This window comes from Ursus maritimus, unplaced genomic scaffold (genome assembly GCF_017311325.1).
Source record: "Ursus maritimus isolate PB19 unplaced genomic scaffold, ASM1731132v1 scaffold_28, whole genome shotgun sequence".
Taxonomy (NCBI): domain Eukaryota; kingdom Metazoa; phylum Chordata; class Mammalia; order Carnivora; family Ursidae; genus Ursus; species Ursus maritimus.
Genome location: NW_024425341.1, coordinates 1,671,422 through 1,691,297, shown reverse-complemented (window position 1 = coordinate 1,691,297; position 19,876 = coordinate 1,671,422). Strand labels below are relative to the sequence as shown.

At 35.7% G+C, this 19,876-nt stretch overlaps 1 protein-coding gene across 1 annotated transcript in view; it reads left to right on the top strand.

Moving 5' to 3' along the window:
• The window catches only part of HOOK3 (hook microtubule tethering protein 3), a 101,922-nt gene that overhangs the window by 49,239 nt on the left and 32,807 nt on the right, over nucleotides 1–19,876 (top strand). Inside the window, exons 9-14 of the mRNA XM_040643202.1 lie at nucleotides 1,150–1,313; nucleotides 5,488–5,628; nucleotides 7,191–7,392; nucleotides 11,545–11,655; nucleotides 12,223–12,310; nucleotides 18,771–18,840. Of these exons, the coding sequence (XP_040499136.1) occupies nucleotides 1,150–1,313; nucleotides 5,488–5,628; nucleotides 7,191–7,392; nucleotides 11,545–11,655; nucleotides 12,223–12,310; nucleotides 18,771–18,840 (776 nt within the window). The remainder of the gene's footprint in view (nucleotides 1–1,149; nucleotides 1,314–5,487; nucleotides 5,629–7,190; nucleotides 7,393–11,544; nucleotides 11,656–12,222; nucleotides 12,311–18,770; nucleotides 18,841–19,876) is intronic.

Genomic DNA, 19,876 nt, shown 5'->3' with positions numbered 1-19,876 from the left:
AGTGGGGGGTGGCAAGTGAGAATTAGAAATGACAGTTAACTTTTGTTTTTACCACTTTATTGAGCTATAATTAACATATAATAAACTGTTCGTATTTAAAGTGTACAATTTTGATGCATGTTGGCATGTATGAATGTGTGAAAACATTACCACAATTAATATAATGAACCCATCACCCTCGAAAGTTTCCTCATGACTCTTTGTATTCCCTCTGTAGTCCCCAGCTCTGCTTTGTCACTATAGATTAGTTCATATCTTCTAGAATTGCATATAAAAAGAATAATACATTGTATATACCCTTTTTATATGTCTGACTTCTTTCATTATTTTGTGATTCATTCATGTTGATAGTATCAGTAGTTAATTCTTTTTTTTATCACCAAATAGTATTCTATTGCATGAATATACTAGAATTTTTCCATTCACCTATTGCTGTTTGTAGTTTTTCTCTATTATAAGCAAAACTGCTGTTAACATTCTTTATAAGTCTTTGTGTGGCCATGTGCTTTTATTTCTCTTGAGTAAGTAAATACTGGCTGGGTCATGTGGTAGTTGCATGTTTAATTTTTTTGGAAAATGCAAAGCTGCTTTCCAAAGTGCTTGAAGCATTTTACATTCTCACCAGAGATGTATGAGATTTCCATTTGTTCTACATCTTTAGGGGCGCCTGGGTGGCTCATCGGTTAAGCATCTGACTCTTGATCCCAGCTCAGGGCATGATCTCAGGGTCATGAGTTCAAGCCCAGTGTTGGGCTCCACGTGGAGCCTACTTTTAAAAGCAAAGGGAAAAAAAGTTCTACATCTTTCCCAACACTTGGTATAGCCAGTATTTTTTATTTGAGCCATTTTAGTAAGAGTGTATAGGTATAACATTGTGGTTTTAATTTGCATTTCCTTAATGATTAATCATGAGTATCTTTTTGTGTGCTTAGTTGCCATTTACATATCTTATTTGTGAACTATCTTTTTAGATATAAAGAATGAATTCTTGCTTACTCTTACATATTGCTCTGCCTGTGCAATATTCCAAAGTAATATAATAAAGTGGCAGTTGATTAAAACAGGCTTTCATAATGGTAATTCACAAGTGATTATGCTGATGCCAGTGTAATTGGAAGAAATAATTGCTGTCTTCCTATATTCTAACAGGTTGCAGCATTGCAAGAGGAGAAAAGTAGTCTCTTGGCAGAGAATCAGGTATTAATGGAAAGACTTAATCAATCTGATTCTATAGAAGATCCTAACAGTCCTGCAGGAAGAAGGCATCTGCAGCTCCAAACTCAGCTGGAACAGCTACAAGAAGAAACATTCAGGTAAAAGACCACTCACTAAAGTCCGATTTCTAAAAATCTGGTAACTATCTTTTAATGTTAAAAATGTAATGTTAGGACTTTTGGGTAGCTGCAGACCAAGGAGGATATGAAATAAACAACTTCCCCCAAATCTTCCCACATGACATGAAACAACTTCATGTCGAGGAAAAATCTGTCAAAGCTACACCCTCGGCGGCACCTGGGTGGCGCAGTCAGTTAAGTGTCCAATTCTTGGTTTCAGCTCAGGTCATGAGATCAATCCACACATTGGGCTCTGCACTGGGCATGGAGCCTGTTTGGGATTCCCTCTCTCCCTTTCCCTCTGTCCCCCCACCACACCCCCAAACAAATAAATTAGAAAAAAAAAAAAAAACCACTACACACTCATTATTACCTGAAGACAGAAAGCCTTATCTGAAATGTAACTGTGAGGAAAAGAAACATGAACCACACATCCCACACACCTGTCCCACCCAATCCTGCTAGGTGCTTGGAGGCAAGTAAAGGCAGACTAACAAAAAAATTAGAGGAAGACAGAAAAACACTAGTGAAGGGACCTGTGGGTGAGTTGGAGAGATCACCAGAAAGATTAAATTCACTCAAAATCTGAAACTACTTTTAAAATAAAAAAAAGATTAGACTACATACTGCAGGGGAAAATTTTCATAGTTAAGTATGTCATCTTAAAGGACCAAACACCATAAAAACATAGAGGCACTGAGTTTAAAAGAGATTGGTGCCCTTTGCAGGCACTTGGTGTAAAGAGACATAATATAAAGACCAGGTGCCTGATTCATAGAGACAGACTTATTTAAAAGGCAAGCTGATTTAAAGGGACAGTCTTCTAAACATCATCTCGGAAAGGAAAAGGCCATGGGGCGCCTGGGTGGCGCAGTCGTTAAGCGTCTGCCTTCGGCTCAGGTTGTGATCCCGGAGTTATGGGATTGAGCCCCACATCAGGCTCCTTCTCTGGGAGCCTGCTTCTTCCTCTCCCACTCCCCCTGCTTGTGTTCCCTCTCTCGCTGGCCGTCTCTCCCTCTGTCAAATAAATAAATAAAATCTTTTTTAAAAAAAAGAAAGGGAAGGGCCAAAAGGAAGGGAGAAAGAATGGCCCTTTGGCGATTGGATGGTGAAAGGGAAAAGAAGAAAAGGAAAAATTTGGTGTCCTGCCAGACAAAACAGAACCACAAAATTGAAGGACTTAGCAGTAAGAAGTAGAATATCTTGCCTTAACAGGAAAGAATAAAAATGATTCTTAAGTCTTTTCTAAAACTTTAGAAACAGTCCACCTCCTGTCGTCTACATTAGCAATTCAAGATGTGGTCTGAGGACCCCTTCACGTTCACTGAGACCCTTTCAGAGAGTCTTCCAGACCCCTCTTTTCTAACTACGTATCTGTGCAAGGGTAGATTTCCTTCATAAATTTCAGCCAAAAAGCCATCACAACAGGTGAATATAGAAATAGCTATGACAAGCCAGCTGTCTTCTGTTAAACTGGATTATTTGAATCATAAAAATGTAAAACATCACCACTCTTCTCACTTTTTGTTTTAGAATATAGTTATTTTTCATAAACAGTGTGTTATCTATAATATAATGGGTTTATTGCTGTTATTTTCAATGTATTTAGATGTTTGTTTTAATTTCTCAATATGATAAATAAACCTCAATAGATAAAACTTATATAAACAAAAGTTCTTTGAAATTTCAGTAATTTTAGGAGTGTGAAGGAGACCAAAAAGTTTTGAGTACCCTTCATCTGCATCTTGCTTTCTTTCTTTTTTTTTTTTTTTTTTTAAGATTTTATTTTTATTTATTTTTGAGAGGAGATAGAGCGCACATGAGCTGGGGGAAGGGGCAGAGGGAGAGGCAGACACCCCACTCCCAGAACCCGGATGCGGGACTCGATGCGGGACTCGATCCCAGAACCCGGAGAGATCACAACCTGAGCTGAAGGCAGACACTTAACTGACTGAGCCACCCAGGTGCCCTGCATCTTGACTTTCTAAGACAGAATCAGTAGATAGTAGAATTTAAGTATGACCATACCCTTTTGTTTCTAAATTGTGGCTAGTCTTTTAAAATATGGTTTGGGCAAGTGATATTTAGAATTGTCCTGCGTTTTCATTATAAAGGAAATAGTGTCTAATGCTTTTATCATTGCAGTACATACTGCAATTTATATTTTGAAGCACTTAACTCAAATACTTTATTAGTACTACATATTTATATATCTCAGTATTTATTAATTTTTTTGTTGAGAGAGAGAGCAAGAGAGAAAGAGCTCACGTGTGAGTGGGGCAGAGAGAGAAGGAGAGTAGGGAGCCCAACGCGGGACTGGATCTCATGACCCCGAGATCATGACCTGAGCTGAAATCAAGAGTTGGTCACTTAACCGACTGAGCCACCCAGGTGCCCTTCCCCTTTATTATTCTTTATAGTCAGATATAATGCTTCTGGCTCATCTTTATTGTGACCTTCTACCTTTAATTTTTTTTTTTTTTTTTTGGAGCATTGGTAGCTTTTAAGATTTAAGTCTCATAGTTTATTTTTAATTACAAAAGGGACAATATACCTTTTAATGGTGAGATCTGGCACTTACCGTTTTAACCAAATCATCAAAACTTAGCAGCACCACCCACATTGTACCCAGTGTCACCTATGTAGTATTTTTGCCAAATACTTAACCTGAATGTAATCATGAAGAAATAATCAGAGTAAGGAATATCCTTAAAGATGGCTAAGACTACTCAAAAAATCCAAAGTTATAAAAAACAAAAGAAGGGAAAGACAAAGGGATAATACCAGTAAAGACAATGTGAAAAATTTCTTTGGATCCTGGTTCAGGGTGGGGAGAGGGAACTATAAGATATTTTTACTATAGTTGGAGAAATTTAAATATGGACTACATGTTAGATAATATTATTAAATTAACATTAGTTGTCTTAGATATGGTGATAGTATTATGATGATGTATGAAAGATTGTCCTTCTTGCTGAGGTATTTATTAGGAATGAAAGGTCATGACCTCTGCATCTTCCTTTCAGATTGTTCTCCAAGAAATTCATGTGTGTGTGTGTGTGTGTGTATTTTTTTTTTTTTTTAAGTGAATGAGAGAAAGTATATGAAACAAAATGTTAATAGGTGAATCTGGCAAAGGGTATGCAGGTATTCACTGATTTATCTTTCAAATTGTCTATAGATTTCAAATATTTAAATATAAAGAGTTAGGTGGGGGGAGTTAAATCCAATTTTCTAGACAATAACAGCTGGAGTATAAGCATTTGCTTCCACTTTTCCCTACCTTTACATCAAAGTTAGCAAAAATAATTTAAAAAAAATACTAACATAAAAAAAAGAGTACTAACATCTCATTTATGAATATTTTTTTAAATAATCCTAAATAAAACAGAGCAAATTCAGTACAGTACTATATTAAAATGAACTTTTTCCCAGGACCTGTTGAATATTATTATCTATTACAATAACTATTAAATTTATTATTTTAGTTCCTTCAGTCCATAAGTTAAAGGACAAGGAATAGTATAAAATAAGCTTGATATGTGAAATTCTCAGTAAAGTTAAGAACAAGAGGAGGATGAGTGTTAATCTAATATTTGAATTTTTTCTAGACATTCTAAAAATCCTGGCTTTGCCACTTAGTATCTCTGTAACCTTGGGCGTCCCTCTATTTCATCCACTATAAAATGGTCTAATAATAACCTACCTTCTAGAAATTTTGAGTATTAAATGAGTTAACATATGTAAAGTACTGAGAATATTGCCTGGTGCATACAATTTAGTTATTACTTTTCTAGAAAATGAAATAGAAATGACATAAAAATTTTGCTTTTCTGTATTTTGTAAATTTTCAACAAAGGAACATGTTAATTTCACAGAAATAAAACTTTAAATGAATTATATGTGCTGTATTTTGAAAAATATTTCTTGACATCTAATTTTCTAAATAAAGGAGTGGTAATCAGTTGTGAAGTTTCCGCAAGCCTTGGACCAGTGGAATCCGTTTTCAGGACAGTTAAAACTTGGAGATAGAGCTTATGGTCACAGAAGATTCAAGAGTTTATGCTCACGTTTTTTATTTCCTTTTATTGTTCAAAGGAGAATTGTTAGACAGTAAATAGTACTTTCTTGGTCTGTTTTGTTTTGGTTACAGACTAGAAGCAGCCAAAGATGATTATCGTATACGCTGTGAAGAGTTAGAAAAGGAAATCTCTGAACTTCGGCAACAGAATGATGAACTAACCACTTTGGCAGATGAAGCTCAGTCTCTAAAAGATGAAATTGATGTACTTAGGTAAACAATCTTCCCATCTTGTTAGAATCTCAGGCCTGTCATCTCCCAAAACAGCTCTACCAATGATGTTACAGACTCTAGGATCTCTGAACATAGCACGGTGTTTAAGAGGACTTACACCTGCTGGACTACCTGAGCTCACATTCCAGTGCTGCCATTTCTTTTATCTCTGTGTAACCATTTTCTCATCTGTAAAATGGAGATGATGCACATACCTCTCTCAGATTTATATGCAGAACTGAGTTTATATTTCTGAACAGTTGGAACAGTATCTGGCAAGTAAGTGCTATATAAATGTTAAGGAAAAATTAACCTCCAGCCATCGCTTCATACTTGTATAGCTCTGGAGCTTTTCTTATAATGACTCCTTTTCTTTAATTTCAAGTCCTCTGGTCACTCAGTCTTCCTCTTCCTCGGATGCTGTCACACCCATGAGGCGTCATTTCCTTGCTGGATCGTTTTTTCTGCACTTTGTTCTCTCACTAAGTGCCTTCACTCCCTGCCACCTCGTTTTCTGACCATTTCACTTGTATAATCTATCCTCTGTTGGATCATTCCAGCCATTTTTACTTCTGCTCTTTGAATACTGAAAGGAATAGAGAAAATCACATAGTGATACAGTTTTGTCCTGCTACAAATTCATGATCGACTCTTCGTTGGGTTCTTACCTGTGGTCCACCGTTCTGCTGGTCATCATAGATAGTTCTGTCTCCCATTTCTGTCATAGCTAGTACATATTTCCATAACTTCTCACCTGGATGCCCACCCCCACACCTCTCCATGCCTTAGTCTCAGTAGATGATATTGTCTCCTACTGCATCAAGGAAAGGGGCCATGTACTGTGGGACTCTCCATGTCCTGACTTCCTGCACCTCCTAACTGCCCTGCATTCCCACCTATCTTTTCATTTTTGCTTTGAGAATATAGACTTGTTATTCTTTCTCATGTCCAGTACTGATCCCTTTTTCAGTGCTCTGGGTCTCAACACTTCTTGCTTACACAAGGACTGTGTTACATCAGTCATCATTTCTCTTCACATTTGGATCTCCCACCTTAGCATATTTTTATATGTTTAGGTTTCTTTCCTCTTAGAAAAAAAGACTTATTACTCTCTCTGTCCCTCCAGAACAAATTTTAGATTACACAAGGTGAAATTTACATTGTCTCCTTAACTCCCTAAAATTTGCCACCTCCTGCCCCCACTACTCCATGAAAATAACTCTTCCTGTGGTCATTAATAACAGTCTAATTGCCAGATCATGTGGACCCTGCACAATTTATTTTGCTTTGAGCTACATGTGACTCTGCTGGTTACCCCTCCCACACACCACCACCACCACCACTTGCTTTCCTTAAATTATGTAACATTCTCCATTACACATTTTGCTATAATTTTGGTCATATTTTTTAGCCTTAACAAAACATTAATCTGGAATCACCTTTGGTCTTATCATTTCGTTAAAATGTATTCTTTTCTGGCAGTCCCTCTTGGGTTAGCACTATTAAAACAGCTTTACAACTCTGGATGTGTTTCTGATTTCTGATTTCCCATCTCATTCTAGACATTCTTCTGATAAAGTGTCTAAACTAGAAGGCCAAGTGGAATCATATAAAAAGAAGCTAGAAGATCTTGGTGATTTGAGGCGTCAGGTTAAACTCTTAGAAGAAAAGAATACTATGTATATGCAGAACACTGTCAGTCTAGAGGAAGAGTTAAGAAAAGCCAATGCAGCTCGAAGTCAACTTGAGACATATAAGAGACAGGTAAAAAGAATAGTAACAAAGTTTCTTGATGTTTTCAAGCAAGTTCTCCATTATAACATTGTGGTTTACCAAAAATCCACTTACTTTTGTTTTCACAGTATTGTTTTTTACCTACGAAACTTACGTTTTTTTGTTGTTTTTTTTTAACTCAGTTTTTAATGTTAATTCCAGTATAGTTAACGTTGAAACTTAATTCTTATCCAGAGGTTTTTGACAAGTGTCTGTAGCAGATCCTTCTATTGTTTTTTATTTTTAAATTATTATGTAATACAAAATCCGCAGAAGTGAAAGAATAATACAAGTATCTATGCTTAAAGAATAAAAGACTCTTCCCCTTCCCATTATAATAACCACTGTGCTCTTTTGTAGTTTTCATTACCATGCATCTCTTTATTCATTTGGTGCATATATATTAGTTCATTTATGTATAATGTATAACATTTTTGACATGGTTCAGAAATATATAAATGATATAGTAAAAGGACTCTTCTGTCATTTACTTTGCGCAGTATATTTGGGAAATTTGTTTATGTTGATAGGTATAGCTTTACTCATTTGTACCACTGTATGACATCCTGCTGAGTCACTATACCACAATTTACCCATTTTCCTGTTGAAGGACATACAGGATGTTTTAACTTTTTTTTTTTTTATTGTAAGTGCCACTATGCATATTATTGAACATGTCCTCTTCTATACATGTGTGAAAGTTTTGCAGCTATAAGGAATTTCTTCCTTAGAGTATCTTCATTTAATTAGATGTTGCTAAATTGTTCTTCAGAGTGATTGTATTACTAAACAGAAGTTTTTATGAATTCCTGTTGTTCCACATCATCACCAACATATAGTATTGTCATACTTGAAATTTTGCCAATTGGATGAATATGAAATAGTGTCTCCTCATGATTATACTTTGCATTACCCTAATTACAGATATATTTACTGATCACAGTTCTTTTGTGAGTGGCCCATTTTAAATCTTTTATTCATTTTTTAAATTGTATTATTTCTTTTTCTTACTGATTTCTGAAAGTTCTTTATATGTTCTTGCTATTAATCTTTTGTCAGTTACACTTGCTGCATTTATTTCCTGCTGGTCTGTAATCGCTTTACTTTTTTTGAGATTAATTTTAAGATAATGAACTTTAAATATCTTTTTATGATTTGTGCCTTCTATGTCTTAAGAAATCATTTCCTACATAAGGGTATAAGCCAATCTCTATTTTCTTAAAGATTTAAAGTTTGTTTTGTACAATTGGGTCTCTTATCCACATGGAATTAGTTTTTGTGTAGGATGCTAGGTTAAGGATCCATTGGATACTTATTGTCTATGTAGGCAACCATTCAGCCTAGTGGCATTTATTTAGTAGTCTCTTCCACAGGGACCTGCAGTTCTTTCTTACCACATATGTAAAGTTTCCATCTTAAATGTAAGTTTGTTTCTTGGCACTCTCTTCTGCTTCATTGGTTTATTTGTCTACTCTTACACCAATACCCCACTTATTATTATTTATAGATTTTTTTAGTAATCTGATATTTCATAACACAGATAACACACCTTGTTCTTTTTCAAAACTGTCTATTAGACCTTTTCCTTTCCTTTTTATCCAAAACCTTTGGGAATTGGAATAACATTGACTCTGTTGATTAATTTGGGGAGAATTGACATCTTTATGACAATGAATGTTCGTATTGGTGAATACATCTTTCCATTTATTTAGGTCTTCAGTGTCTTTCAGTTAAGTTTTATAATTTTCTTCTAAATGTCATGTACATGTTTTGTTATATTTACTCTTAGGTACCTTATTCGGATTTTGTAACTGCAATTAGCAAAAGAAGGTATACCATTTTCAGTTTGTTGCTCATTTAAATGATTGAAATTGATTTTTATGTTCATTTTACAACCATGCCAGATTCTCATATTACTTCTAATAATGTCTGTGGAGTATCTCGTCAGAAGTCATATACAATGACAAGTACAAAGTCATACAAATAAAAGCAGTTTTATTTCTTTTTTTCTACTCCATACCCTTTTGTTCCTTCTTAATCAGCATGTTTGACCTGTAATACATCTCTGAACAGAAGTAATCTTAGTAGGCAACCATTTCTTGTCAATTTTATATAGAATGCTTTAAATGTTTTACCAGTATAGTGTTAGCACATTTTACTCAGGTTGTCTATCTTAAATGGATGTTGAATTTAATCAGCTCCTTTTCCTACACCATGGAGAGATTCCGGTACTGCGCCTCCTTTCTATTAATGTGATGGATTATATTAACAGATTGTTGATACTTAAACCATCCTTGCATTCCTGAGTTAAATCTCATAGTCACTGAGGATTTGTTGTTTTCGCATTGTTAAATTTGCTTTGTTTATTTTACCTAGAATCTTTTTACTGCATGATTGACTTGAAGTTTTCTGTCTCATATGTTCCTGATCTGATTTAGGCATCAAAATGATACACTAGCTTAAAATGAGTCAAAGAAGTAGAATATCTCTGTACACCATGAATGACTAGCAAGTTTTTTTGCTGGATATATTTCTTCCCGACATTTTATTATGAAATCTTCAACACACAATAAAGTTGAAAGAATCAGTGAACATGAATGTGGGCTGAGAAATTACCCAAAATAAATGTACCCCAAAGAAACTATATGTGAAATTTAAGAATATTAAATTAAAACGAGATGATTTTAATTAGAGTTTCAGAAGAGAGAACAGCAAGAATTATAGAAAGACATTATTTGAAGAAAAGAATGCCTGAACAGGGGCGCCTGGGTGGCTCAGTTGGTTAGGCACCTGCCTTCAGCTCAGGTCATGATCCCGGAGTCCTGGGATTGAGTCCTGTATCAGGCTCCCTGCTCGGCCCTCTCCCTCTGCCTCCTTGTGTTCTCTCTTTCTGTCAAATAAACGAATAAAATCTTTTAAAAAAAAATGCCTGAACATATTTTAGAACATCAGAGATAGTATTAACAGTGAATTACAAGATAAATAAGGACTCTACAACTAGAAATATTGCACTACAATTCTATAATACATGAATTCTCTCTACCTATTTCGATCTGTGGCTTAATATACTGTTTTTCAATGATAGTATTTTTCTTTCTACAAATTCTCTCTGAGTGTTCTGTCAAACCTGCCCGATCATCTTCTTTCGTAATTTAGGTTTCTGTCTTTATTTTCTTTATGTATTAAACCTCGTATTTTATAACTGATAATTCCAATCAAATCTTTATAGGTCTTATTCTACTATTTTGTTGTTGTTGTTGTACTGTTAATGTTTTTCTAACTGGTGTTCATAGTGGCTTCTTTACGGCCTTTGCGCTTTCATCTGGCTCATCTTTCTCTTCGGGAATATTTGGACGTTTGGTTTGATGTTGTGTTCCTCCAGACAACACATGTTTCATTTAGGCCAGATATTTCACAGCACTATCAACCAAGACTAAATTAATTGCTTGAGTTAGGATTTGCCAGGTAAGCCATGTGGTAAAAATGGAAGCAAATCTACGTATTAGCAGGCCATAGTTAGAATCAAAATTTCAAGTTACACTTCATTAAACCCAGAGCACTCGCTATAAGATAGGCAATCTTCCCTACTGTTTTTTCCAGCTAATGGATTTTTTCCTAACCTACCTGTGTACTGACTCAGCACCTTTTAAAGCCCAAGGTGGTTTAACAACCTCATCTTCCTTTAAATTCAAAGCTCTAGGTTCCTGGTATTTACAGTTAGTGGGTACTTCATGGTACCCCATAGCTTCCACACAAACTTCTCACCACAGTTTTCACCTCTGAAGGTTTCCCTTACTTTCTTGTAAGCTTAGCTGTGCAATTCGACTTTTTCCCCTTGTGTTTTTTGGCTTTGTGCTGAAAGAGTTTCAGACTCCTTTGTTACCTGTATAATAGAAAATGGAAGTCCATCCTGTAGGTTCCTTCATAATTTTGTTCATTGCTACTTTGGATGATCTGGTTTTAGAACCCATAACGTCTGGGTAGGTGTTTGTTACTGGTTCTCTCTGTTGGGGTAGGCTGCTATATCATACACATATTTTTGAGTATTTTGGGGGGAGGAAGTTTTCATAGCTCTGCAGAAGAGAATAGTGAAAATTTTTAATATTTCAAATTATACAAATTAATGGTACCTTTCTGAATCAGGTAGTAGAACTACAAAATAGATTATCTGAAGAATCGAAGAAAGCAGATAAATTAGATTTTGAATATAAGCGGCTAAAAGAAAAAGTTGACAGTCTTCAAAAAGAAAAGGATGTGAGTATAAGGCGTTTTGGTTTGGAGCACTGCTAAAATTAAGATAATATTTAATTCCTTCTATTTATAAATTTTTAAATTAGAGATCCTGTTTGTTTTTAAATTATAGATTTATGTTTGTGTTTCAGAAATCTAAAAGATTAAAAAAATATTTTTACTTCCACTAATTTCTTTTGCATATCTTTATCTTTTCTACCACTGTTGCTTTTTATACATTGTTCTGCTCATTACTTTCTATAAATTTGTGTAGCTTTTTCGTTTTCTGTAGAATTAATACAGAGGACACCATTCTTTTTGTTCAGCATATTTTGAATTTTTTAAAAATGTTTTTACTTTGTAATGGTTTATGAATCTTTAAAGTCTTTGCTGTTTGATTTTTTTATGTCTAACGAAAGGAATGTTATTTATGTAATTATACTTAAGGACAGAGTACACACTTTTGTTTCTTACGTTTAACTGGATAACATTGCCTTGCACATAGTAGATATTCAGTATTGTTAAATGGGAAAAAGTTTGTTGTAATATTTTCCTTAAAGTTAACTTTCCTTCTTTTCAATGTTCCTCCAGAGGTTAAGAACAGAAAGGGATTCTCTGAAGGAAACCATTGAAGAGCTTCGTTGTGTACAGGCTCAAGAAGGACAGCTCACAACTCAAGGTAGAAACAGTTCAGTAGCCAAGATTATTTATTTCTTATGATAACAGTAGAAATTTTAGCTTCAGGGGTGCCTGGGTGGCTCAGTCAGTTGAGTGGCCAACCGTTTTTTTTTTTTTTTTTTAAAGATTTTATTTATTTATTCGACAGAGATAGAGACAGCCAGCGAAAGAGGGAACACAAGCAGGGGGAGTGGGAGAGGAAGAAGCAGGCTCATAGCAGCAGAGCCTGATGTGGGGCTCGATCCCAGATCGCCGGGATCACGCCCTGAGCCGAAGGCAGACGCTTAACCGCTGTGCCACCCAGGCGCCCCAAGTGGCCAACTCTTGATTTCGGCTCAGATCATGGTCTCAGGGTCCTGGGATCAAGCCCCATGTTGAGCTCCACACTCAGCAGGGAGTCTGCTTGAGGATTCTCTCTCTGCCCCTCCCCACCACTTGCACTATCTCTTTCTCTCTCTAAAATAAATATGTAAATTTTTAAAAAAATTTTTAGATTCATTTTAAAGTGCTTGCACCAAATGATGAAAATGAAAAATTAGTGTACAGGCCATGAAGTTGATATAAATTCTAAACTGTTACCCAGATTTTATGGCAAGTAAGCTATAGTAATGAGACCAGATTTACTTGCCTATTTTGTATTTTAATTATATTTAAATATTTGAATTTTATTAGGTCAAAAGCATAAACATTTGCTAAACCATCTCTGTTAATAATAAACCTGGGGGGCGCCTGGGTGGCTCAGTCGTTAAGCATCTGCCTTCGGCTCAGGGTGTGATCCCGGCGTTCTGGGATCAAGCCCCACATGGGGCTCCTCCACTGGGAGCCTGCTTCTTCCTCTCCCACTCCCGCTGCTTGTGTTTCCTCTCTCACTGGCTGTCTCTCTCTCTGTCAAATAAATAAATAAATCTTTATAAATAAATAAATAAATAAATAAATAAATAACCTGCGAAGTTTTATTCTGGAAAGTTTCTTATGACCTCTTTTCTAAGTCAGTGACTTTTTTTTTTTTTTTCACCTGAGATGTGGGGTGGATATCAATCTGTTATAGGACTTCTGTCCAAAGTAGAACTCTCCTCTTCTTGCAAGAAAGGAGCAGCACTTAGCTCAGAGTTAGTCCCTACCACTTTTGTCATCATGCTGACAGATGTGGAGCCCAAACGGTGACTTGGACAGCGTCCCAGTTGTTCACTCCCAATCTAGTTACCAGCCCCTTGGCTTTTCAGTTACCCAAAACTGGGATTCTTCCTTTCCTCTGACTACACCTTCCTTTTTCTCCTCCTCATTCCTTCTACCTATTTCACCTTTAACCCCCTCTCTGTTGTTTCTATTGATAAGCTGGACAGCCCTCTTCTGGCCTCATTTTCCAGCTTACACACCCTGCCTAGCAGCCATTTTAACTATGTTTTCATCACCACCATCTTTCCTTATGCTGAAAGCTTGTCAAACCCCAACTCAGGTAGCCTGAAGTTTTTTTCTCTATTCCAAATTAACCAGGGCCAGCTAAAGAAAATTATATATATTTATTTTTTTCTTTTTTTTATTAAGGTATAAGTGACATATAACATTATGTTAGTTTCAGGTGTACAATCTAATGATTTGATATTTGTATATATTGTGAAATGGTCACCACACCAAGTCTAATTAATACATCCGTCAACATACACAGTTACAAAATTTGTTTTTTCGTGATGAGAACGTTTAAGATCTTCTCTCAGCAACTTTCAGATATGCAATACAGTATTATTAACTATAGTTACCATGCTGTACATAATATCCTTGTGACTTATTTATATTGTATCTGGAAGTTTGTACCTTTTGACCCCCTTCACCCATTTTTCCACACTCCACATCCCACCTCTGACAACCACCAGTCAGTTCTCTATCTGTGAGCTTGGTTTTTTTGTGTTCTTGTTTTTTGTTTTGTTTTCTTTAGATTCCACATACAAGTGAGATCACACAGTATTTGTCTTCCTATATCTGGGTTATTTCACTTACCATAATACTCTCAAGGTGCATAATATCACAAATGGCAAGATTTCATTCTTTTTATGGCTGAATAATATTTACATACACATTCACACCACAATTGTTTATCCATTTATCAATTGATGGAAATTTAGGTTGTTTCCATGTCTTAACTATTGTAAATAGTGAGGGCACAGATATCTTCTCAAGTTGGGATTTTCATTTTCTATGGATAAATTCCCAGAAGAGGAATTGCTGGATCATATGGTAGTTCTATTTTTAATTTTTTAAGGATCTTCCATACTGTTTTCCACAATGGCTACACCAAATTACGTTCCCTCCAACAATGCACAAGGGTTCCCTTTTCTCCACATCATCACAACTTGTTATCTCTTGTCCTCTGGATAATAGCTATTCTAACAGGTGTGAGGTGACATCTCTTTGTGGTTTTGATTTGCATTTCCCTGATGATGACTGATGTTGAGCATCTTTTCATGTGTCCGTTGGCCATCTGTTTGTCTTCTTTGTAAAAACGCCTATTAATATCCTCTGCCCATTTCTTAATTGTTATTTTTGCCGTTGTGTTGTATGAATTCTTTGTTTTCGATATTAACCCTTTATCCAGATGTATGGTTTACAGATATTTTCTTCCACGTAATACATTGCCTTTTCATCTTGATCATAGTATTCTTTGCTGTGCGGAGGCTTTTTAGTTTATGGTTGTCAGTAATAGATTTTTGCTTTTGAGAAAATTGTGTATGTTTTTACACACACATACACACACACAAAATTATTTTTGAATGTAACTGGACCCTTGTTGCTCCTTGGTAATCCTTTCATGTATCTCTAATCAACCATATGAGTTTTCCCAAAATTTAGGAATCAGCTTAAGCCTTAATTCTTTAACTCTCCGCTCCTATATCATCAAGAGAGGCCATCTTATGTAAACTCATAACCTATTTCATCCATCCCTCCCACCCATCTTCCCTCTAGTAACTGTTTTCTATAGTTAAGTGACAGTCTGTTTTTAGGTTTGTCTCTTTTTCTTTTTCTTTTTCTTTTTCTTTTTCTTTTTGAGAGAGAGAGTGGGAGTAGGGAGGGACCAAGAGAGAGGGAGAGAGAGAACTTAGCATTATACTCTCTAGCTTCATCCATGTTGTTGCAAATGGCAAGATCTCATTCTTTTTATGGCCAAATATTATTCCTTGTGTGTGTGTGTGTATGTATGCGCACCTCTTCTTTATCCATTTATCTGTCATCGGACCTAGTGGTTGCTTCCATAATTTGGCTGTTGTAAATAATGCTGCAATAAACATAGGGGTGCGTATAAGGATATTCACTCTTGCCACTTCTATCCATCATTAGTATCAGAGGTTCTAGGCAGTGCAGTCGGGCCAGAAAAGGAAGTAAAAGGCATTCAGATTGGAAAGGAGAATGTAAAAAAATCATAGAGCTAGTAAATGAGTTCAGCAAAGTCTCAAGATACAAGATCAGTATATAAATACCAACTATATTTCTGTGTACTACTAGTAAATAATCTGAAGATGAAATTACAATAGTATCATAATAAAATACTTAGGAATAGGTTTAACAAAGGAGTGTAAGACTTGTAGACTGAAAACTATAAATCATTGCCAAGATAAAGATCTAGATATATGGGGTCTCCTGGGTGGCTCAGTCAGTTAAGTGCCTGCCTTTGGCTCAGGTCATGATCCCCAGGGTCCTGGGATCAAGTACCACATCGGGCTCCCTGCTCAGTGGGGAGCCTGCTTCTCTGTCTGCCTGCTGCTCCTCCTGCTTGTGCTCTCTCTCTCTCTCTCTCTGACAAATAAATAAATAAAATCTTAAAAAAAAAAATCTAGATATAGGGAGAGGCAGTCCATGTTCAGGTATCAGAAAATTCACTCTAGTTAAGATTGCAGTTCTCTTTATTATTTAAAGATTCGGTGCAATCCCAATTAGATTCTAAGCAGACTTCTTTTGTAGAAATTGACAAACTGATCCAACAATTTATATGAAAATACAAAGCTAGTATAACAACAACAAAAAAAAAAACACGGAAAGGAAAAGGTTGGAGAGCTCACACATTCTGATTTCAAAACTTACTGTCAAGCTACTATAACTGAAAAGTATGAAATTCAGGTAAGAATAGACATACAGAAATCAATGTAGTGTACCACATGAATAGAATGAAGGGAAAAACCACCTGATCATCTCAGTTGATGCAGAAAAGGCATTTGACAAAATCTAACACTCTTTCATCATAAAACACACACAAAAAAACCACAAACACCTCAATAAATTAGGAAGAGAACTAGGAAGGGAATTTCCGCAACATGGATAAAGGCCATATATGACAAACCCACAGTGTACATCATACTCAGTGATGAAAGACTGAAAGCTTTTCCTCTACGACCAGAAGTAAGACAATAATACCAACTACCGCCACTTCTATACTTCTGTTCAGCATAGCACAGATGTTCTAGCCAGAGCAATTAGGCCAAAAAATAAATCTAAATTGGAAAGGAAGAACTAAAACTATTTCTGCAGATGACATGATCACCAAAATAAAAAACGCCTCTTAGAACTAATAAAATTAATTCAGCAAAGTTGCAGGATGCGACTCCGTTACATTAGCTGCAAAATTAAATTATATATGTGTACACTAATAATAAGCAATACAAAAAGGAAATTAAGAAAATTTTATTTATAATAGGATCAAAAAGAATAAAATATTTGGGAATAAATTTAACCAAGGAGGCAAGACTTGCACCCTGAAAACTATTAAAGTATTGGGATAACAATACTACCAAAAGCAGTCTACGGATTCAGCACAGTCCTTATTAAAATATCATTGGCATTTTTTGCAGAAATACAAAAACCCATCCTAAAATTCATATGGAATGTTAGTGGATCCTAAATAGCCAGAACAGTCTTGAAAAAGAAAAAAGTTGGAGAACTCACCCTAATGATTTCAAAACTTAAAAGGTAGCAATCAAAGCAGTGGGTATAGGCATAAGGATAGACATATAGACCAATACAATAGAATAGAGAGCCCAGAAATAAACCTTCCTGTATGTGGTCAGTTGATTTTCAGCAACGGTGTCAAGACCATTCAGTGGGGGAATTGAAAGTCTTTTTCAACATACTGTGCTGGAAAACTGGATATCCACATCCAAAACCATGAAGTTGTATCCCTAGACCATATTAAAAAAATGAACTCAAATGGATAAAAGACCTAAATGTAAGGATTAAACCTATGAAACTTGTAGAAGAAAACCAGGGGAAATTGTCATGACTTTGCATCTGATTTCTTGGAATTGATACCAAAAGCACAGGCAATAAGTGGAAAAAATTGGACTTCATCAAAATTAAAAACCTTTGTGCATCAAAGAACTGTATAGATAGTGAAAAGGCAACCCATAAAATGGAGAGAAAATATTTTTAAATCATATATTCGGTAAGTGATTGATACCCAGAATATATAAAGAACTTACACAACTCAACAACAGCAAAAAACAACTAAGCTCACAAATAGGTAAAGGACTTGAGTAGATATTTCTCCAAAGAAGATATACAAATGGCAAAAAAAAGCACATGTAAAGGTGCTCAATATCAATGTCATTAGAGAAATGCAAATCAAAACCACAATGAGATGGTTCACATCCATTTGGAATAGATTATTACCAAAAAGAAAGAGAGGAAAATAATTCTTGGGAGGCATGTGGAGAAATTGGAACCCTGCTGGTAGGAATGCAAAATGGGGAGCCACTGGTGGAAAGAGTTTGGTGGTTCCTCAACAAGTTAAATATAAAATTACCACATGATCCAGCAATTTCATTCCAAAGTAAATATCCAAAAGAATTCAAAGCAATGACTCAAGCAGATACTGGTTTACCAATGTTCGTAGCAGCATTATTCACAGTAGCCAAAAGATGGAAACAACCTAAATGTTCCTCAGCAGATGAACAGATCAAACAAATGTACATATATGTATTTGTATACGTCTACATATCCAATGGAATATTATTTGGCCATGAAAAGGAAGGAAGTCCTGAGAAATTCTGCAACATGTTTGAGTGTTCAAAACATTATGCTAAATGAAGTAATCCAGACACAAAAGGGTACATAAATGGTATGATTCCACTTATATGAGGTATCTAGAATGGGCAAATTCATTGAGACAGAAAGTAGGATAAAGGTTATGAGGGGCTAAGGAAGAAGAGTTATTGTTTAATGGTTACTAATTTATGTTTTGGAAATAGGTAGTGGTGATGGTTCCACAGCATAGTGAATGGAGCTACTGCCCCTCAGTTATACACTTCACAACTGTTAAAGTGATGATAATATAAGGCAACTGTGACATGGGCTTTTACTTGACTAAAACAAAGACTTTAAATGTTAAAATTAATGCTTAAAGTAGGGTTTCATATAGAAACTAAAGGAAATCGATGTACTCTCTCTTAAACCTGGCAACCATGTTTGTATAATTGTAGGGTTAATGCCTCTGGGAAGTCAAGAATCTTCAGATAGTCTGGCAGCAGAGATCGTTACGCCTGAAATCAGGTAAGGAGATCATGAAATTCAGTCGTACTGCACAGTGTTCCTGGAGGAAACTTACTCCTTTGCAATATAAAGATCAGTTTCTTCATTGTTACTAACACTTTCAACATGAACTCAGTATTTAATGTCCATGTCTGCAGCATTTCAGAAGCTTTCTTTAGTTGGCCCAAGAGACTTGATTTTCCCACTTCAGTAGGACAATATTTTACACATTCACAGCAAACTAATATATTTGTGATTGGGTATCCTTACCAGACATTTAGCAGTGAAACCACTTGACTTAAAGACAAAGGTTACTCCTGGCCAACAGCCTGCAAAATTAGTCACTAAGATTTATTTATTAACTACGTGAAATGGTCTGGGAAAGATATAGTAGACAGAATATTTCTCCATCTCTACTACTCTTCCCTCAATATTACCTTACATTCTTATTTAGTCATAGCGTTTTTTTAAATTCCATTTATTTCACTATATACCTGACTTGATATGTAAGAATGAAAAATTAGGGGAGAGGCACCAACTGTCCAGCAGAAGGAGAATGATTAATGCTGAATATTGCTTTTACCTTCTATGGGACTATTTGCCCCCTTTTAAAATTGACACTGGCCTTGACTCTTCATAACATCTTTGAGGGGTATTCAATGAAATCATGGTTGTGTAAGAGTTTTAGGAACTCTGAAAGTTACCATAGGCATTCAGTCACTTGTTGAATAAATGATGAGAATATTAATTTATTGTTGTTGGCATTTATGTAAGGAGGACAAACAAAAGGAGTATAATGCAGCACCAACAGCGGAAGCATCTTGTATGCCTTTTACTTTTCTGCCATCTGATGTGGTACTTTATTATTGGACCAAAAATATTTGTAGAATGAATGAACGTTTTTTATTTATGAATGCTTCTAAGCACATGGCTATACCAGAAAAATAAAAAACAATTTTTGGGGTGCCTGGGTGGCTCAGTCGGTTAAGCGTCTGACTCTTGATTTCAGCTTAGGTGATGATCTCAGGGTCATAAGATCGAGCCGGGTGTCGGTCTC